This window comes from Mandrillus leucophaeus, unplaced genomic scaffold (assembly GCF_000951045.1).
Source record: "Mandrillus leucophaeus isolate KB7577 unplaced genomic scaffold, Mleu.le_1.0 Scaffold848, whole genome shotgun sequence".
Taxonomy (NCBI): Eukaryota; Metazoa; Chordata; class Mammalia; order Primates; family Cercopithecidae; genus Mandrillus; species Mandrillus leucophaeus.
Window position 1 is genome coordinate 61,499 of NW_012109230.1, and position 4,904 is coordinate 66,402.

General features: G+C 55.8%; 1 protein-coding gene across 1 annotated transcript in view; it reads right to left on the reverse strand.

Moving 5' to 3' along the window:
• Positions 1–4,106, reverse strand: part of LMAN1L (lectin, mannose-binding, 1 like) — a 24,807-nt gene extending 20,701 nt beyond the window's left edge. The window contains exons 1-4 of the mRNA XM_011968568.1: positions 3,932–4,106; positions 622–776; positions 399–506; positions 244–302 (exon numbers count right to left, since the gene is read on the reverse strand). Coding sequence (XP_011823958.1) covers positions 244–302; positions 399–506; positions 622–776; positions 3,932–4,106 — 497 coding nt within the window. The remainder of the gene's footprint in view (positions 1–243; positions 303–398; positions 507–621; positions 777–3,931) is intronic.
• Between the last annotated feature and the right edge of the window lie 798 nt (positions 4,107–4,904).

Genomic DNA, 4,904 nt, shown 5'->3' on the forward strand with positions numbered 1-4,904 from the left:
GATCATGGGAGTGAAGATACTCATCATAGGCCACAGCCTGTGTCATTTCACCTGGGGCTGTTGGGTTGCAGGAATCAAGCCCCATGGGTGTGGGCTTCGCCTGAGTGAGAGTCCAGCAAGGATGGCAGCTCTGGGAGGGTGGGCCCCCTGCTGGAGTAGGCTGGGGCAGGGGCTCGGATGGGGGGGATGGGCCCCTCCCAATGCAAAAATGGAGGTGAGGGGTCAGTCTAGACAGGCCCTTACCCAGGCTGCTCAGAGGGGATGTGCCCATCGCTGGCCAGCACACGGATGGCAGGACTGTTCTGCAGGGAGATGAGAAGCAGCCTGAGCTGCGGCCACGGCGGGAGAGGGAGGGTGTGGGCGGGAGGGGGGCTGGCAGGCAGGAGACAACTACGCACCTGAGTATCCTCTGCCGAGGAGTCAAAGAAGATCCCGATGCCGTCCCATGAGGCCAGCCCCCCGAGGATAGAGCCTACATGGCCCCTGCCCTGGGTGTACCACACGGCCTGTAGGTCGCCAGCCCCTCAGCTCAGGGAACCGTGTGAGATACTGGGACCCCAGGGCTCATCACCTGCCTCCCTGACCCACCCTGCTCTGTCAGCTCTGGGAGAGGACACTCACCATGCCCTGGGCTCCCCGGCGCCCCAATCCCGTCACCCTCATCTGCACCTCTACTTCCCAGGCAGAGAAGAGGACAGAGGCCCTGCTCCACACGGCGCCACTGCGGTTCCTCATGGATGGCGTCAGCCGCACTTCCTCCAGGCCCAGGATGGCGTCTGTGGACCAGGGCAGTTCAAGCCCCAGGCCCCACTATACCCCAGTTCCCCCTTCACTCTCTCTCACCGGCCTGGGCTGGGCTCCCGGAAGAGGAAGAGACAACGCCAAGGCCTGCCATTAAATAACCAGCCAGCCAGGGAAGCAGGAGTCAGAGCCCAGCACAGCTGGAGGGGCCTTTGCCGGGGAGGGCAATGAATGCCAGCACTGTCCGCGTCGTCAGTGAAGCCTCACTGCAGTGTGTGTTGTCTGTTTTTATAAGACCCCATCCAACAGATGAGGAAACTGAGGCTCAGAAAAGTTAAGGAACTAAGTGGATTGGATGGAATTCAGCTCCCTATGACTCCTAAGTGCAAGCTTTTTCCACCACGAGAGAGATTTGTGTCTAACTCTTCCCATTTCTCAGATAAGGAAACTGAGGCCTTGTGACAAAAAAGGAAGTGCCTGAGACCACAGAACACAGGAGAGCACTTTAGGAGAAGTAACTGCAAGGAGGCCCAGGACTCTAGGCTGTGGCCACATGAGGCCGGAGCTTCCTGGTGGACAGGACCTAGGGGCATTCCAAGGTGAGGAAAGCAGGAAAGCAAAGTTGCGGAGGTGAGAACCGGCCTGCAGAATGGCGATGAAAGAGTGCAGGACGGAGTGTGTGTGTGAGAATTGTAACTGGCGGTGGTGGGGTGGGGAGGAAGGAACCCTGCATGGTAGGACGGAGGAATGGGAGAGAAACTGAGGCAGTCTTGGCAAGAACTGGGGGCAGGGAACTCAGAGGCCCTACTCCAGCGCGCTCCCCACCCTCCAACCTGCCAGCCTGGAACCTGGCCCAGGGCCCAGACTCTGCCAGGACGTTCTGGAGGCTGCTAATCCCGTCTGTTTGCTCTATAAAGGCCAGGGATGGGGGTAGGGAGGCTCAGAGCTGCAAGGCCACAAGTCCCAGGGCCTCTGGAAGCTGTCACTGCCTCTGAAATCCTTGCAAGAGGCAAGGATTGCCCACTGTCTACTATGCTTTCAGCCTTACGAGGCCTGTGGGTGAGACCTTGCCCCAGACCATGGGCTCCTTCAGCCTGGCTCTACCCTGTGTCTCTGGGCTGGGAACAGAGGAGCATCAGGGTGAACCAATGAATGCATAGACAATGCACACATCACTGGGTGATCTTGGAGAAGGTGCCTCTGTTCCCTTACATGATCTGTGACACCCAGACTTGGCAAGGCCCAGAGCAGTGAGCGTTGTATAAGCTTGCCATCCTCGTCTTGAGGCAGGGGCCGGTATGGTGTTGTGAGAAACAGCCCACTTTTTTTGTTACCTCCTGTGTCTTTATGAAAGAGGACTGAAGGCCGGGCGCAGTGGCTCACGTCTGTAATCCCAGTACTTTGGGAGGCCAAGGCGGGCGGATCATGAGGTCAGGAGATCGAGACCATCCTGGCTAACACGGTGAAACCCCGTCTCTACTAAAAATACAAAAAATTAGCCGGGCGTGGTGGCGGGCGCCTGTAGTCCCAGCTACTTGGGAGGCTGAGGCAGGAGAATGGCATGAACCTGGGAGGCGGAGCTTGCAGTGAGCCGAGATCGTGCCCCTGCACTCCAGCCTGGGCGACAGAGCGAGACTCCGTCTCAAAAAAAAAAAAAAGAAAGAGGACTGGAAGAAACCCTACTGATAGGGCCTATCATCTTAAAGGGATATATTTTGGGCTGGGCGCAGTGGCTCACGCCTATAATCCCAGCACTTTGGGAGGCCGAGGCAGGCGGATCATCTGAGGTCAGGAGTTCGAGACCAGCCTGGCCAACATGGTGAAACCCCGTCTCTACTGAAAATACAAAAATTAGCTGCGTGTGGTGGCACGCACCTGTAATCCCAGCTACTCAGGAGGCTGAGGCAGGATAATCACTTGAATCCGGGAGGTGGAGGTTGCAGTGAGCAGAGATCACACCATTGCACTCCAGCCTGGGCAACAAGAGTGAAATTCCATCTCAAAAAAAAATAAATAAATAAAAAGGGGTATTTTTTCCTGGCCTTAGTCAGGAATCATGCCATTTCTCAGAGCTAACTTTTTTTTTTTTTTTTTTTTTTGAGACAGAGTCTGGTTCTGTGGTGCCCAGGTTGGAGTGCAATGGCAGGATCTCGGGTTCAAGCAATTCTCCTGCCGCAGCCTCCCGCGGAGCTGGGACTACAGGTGCGTGTCACCACGCCCAGCTAATTTTTGTATTTTTAGTAGAGACGGGGTTTCACCATTTTGGCCAGGATGGTTTCAATCTCTTAACCTCTTGATCCACCTGCCTCGGCCTCCCAAAGTGCTGGGATTACAGGTGTGAGCCACTGTGCCTAGCCAAGAACTCACATCTTATAGACAGAAATCCACAGCTGATCTGCTTTCTATCTTTGCTTTGCCTGCTAAGAGGCTCAGAATTAAATTTATGGCCTAACTCTGAGGTGGACAGACCTCACAGCGTATGTGTTGGAAGCCATGCTCCTAGACTATTTCATGCTCCACTCTAATCCTCATTGTCCTTGCTCACTCCTAATGTAAGCAAGCTCCCTTCTATCTTGTAGTTCCATCATCACAAATCCTTTTTGGAACAAGATCTGGTAGAAGACACACTCTTTGTAGGTCCAGGTTTGGAAGTCCCTGAACACAAACCTATGGGCTAAGATGCTCTCATGCCTGCTTCCACCCACAACACACATACAGTGAAAGGCTGGTGCCCACTCGCCTGGAATGAGGATGCCTCCCTCCAGGTAGCCCCCAGTTCTCATGGCCAGCCACAGGCCTGCTGGGATGGAGCCAGGAGAGTGGAGGTTTGTGCTGGTCCACATTGCCTTCTGTGTGTCTGGGACAGTGTGTGAGCATGTGTCTGTGTGTTCACAGGTCAGAGAGACAGAGGAAGGGCAGGGATCCAAGGAGAGGCAGAGGAGAAGAGAGAAGTCCTGGCGCAGGGAAGCAGAGAGGTAGAGGAGAAACAGCTTGGGCAGGGTTCGGGGGTGTTGAGGGGGTGGAGCAGGAGACAAGCCTGGGAAGGGTCGTGGGGTGCCTGGCACTGTCCCAGGCCCTACCCCACCCTGGACAGAGGATGGCTGTGACAGACCCACTCCCCACCAAGTCACAGCCCCTCCAGCACTTTGAGGGACCCTGGGCATGGCTGGTCCCCATCCCTGCCCCTCACCTCCATGATGGCTCCAGAAGGGTATTCCAGCCCCAGGCAATGCCAGCCTTGGGCCTTTGAAGCTGAGCTTGTATTCAAACCTGCGCAGAGGAGGACATGCCGTCTCAGGACTGTGGGGTTCCAGGAGCAGGAGGAGAAGGCAGAACGAGGGACCTGGACCATTGACCACCGGCATTGTGAAGGCGCCTGATGTCTGGGCCCTGGGGTAGATCATAGCTGAGAGGCCGGGGAGGGGATCCTGGGATAGGGCCAGGCAGGGAGGAGCTGGGGACTGGCCAGGAGCTGGGTTTTGGCACTGTCCTCTCTCTCCCTCTCCAGCATAGACATCCTGTTCCTTCCAGGCCTGCTGTCAGGCCCCGCCCCTCCCTCACCTCCAGTCTGATGTGAGCAGCGGGACCCCTCGACAACCCGAGCTCTGCCCCTGCTTCTGACTCAGGCCGTCTTTCTATCTCCCCTCACATCCAGCAACTGGATGTGGTGGAGGGAGGGGGGCACCCAGGGTTGGGCTCCACCCTTCAGCAGCCCTGGCCTCCCCTCCCAGTTAGGGAGACAGGCCTCCACATCCTGCCTGTGTCCCCCAGCATGGGTGGCATGTCTATCTGGACACCCATCCTTCTCTCCTCCCTGCCCCCTCTCTTCCTCGCCCTCATTCCCCCAGGCTCATCCTTCCAGGCAGCCTGGTTTCCTCAACAAATGCATTACATGAAAAAAAGAAAGGGAGTCTTTAGAGACAGCACAAAAACGCAACGTGCAGACCTTGTTTGGAGCCAAATTTTAACCCAACTGGGGAAACAAAAAAAAAAGATATTGGGGAAATTTGAACAATGGATATTTTTGAACAATGGATATTTGACTATACTGAAGAATTGTTAACAAATTTTAGGACCGGGCACCGTGGCTCATGTCTGTAATCCTAGCACTTTGGGAACCCAAGGTGGGTGGATCACCTGAGGTCAGGAGTTCAAGACCAGCC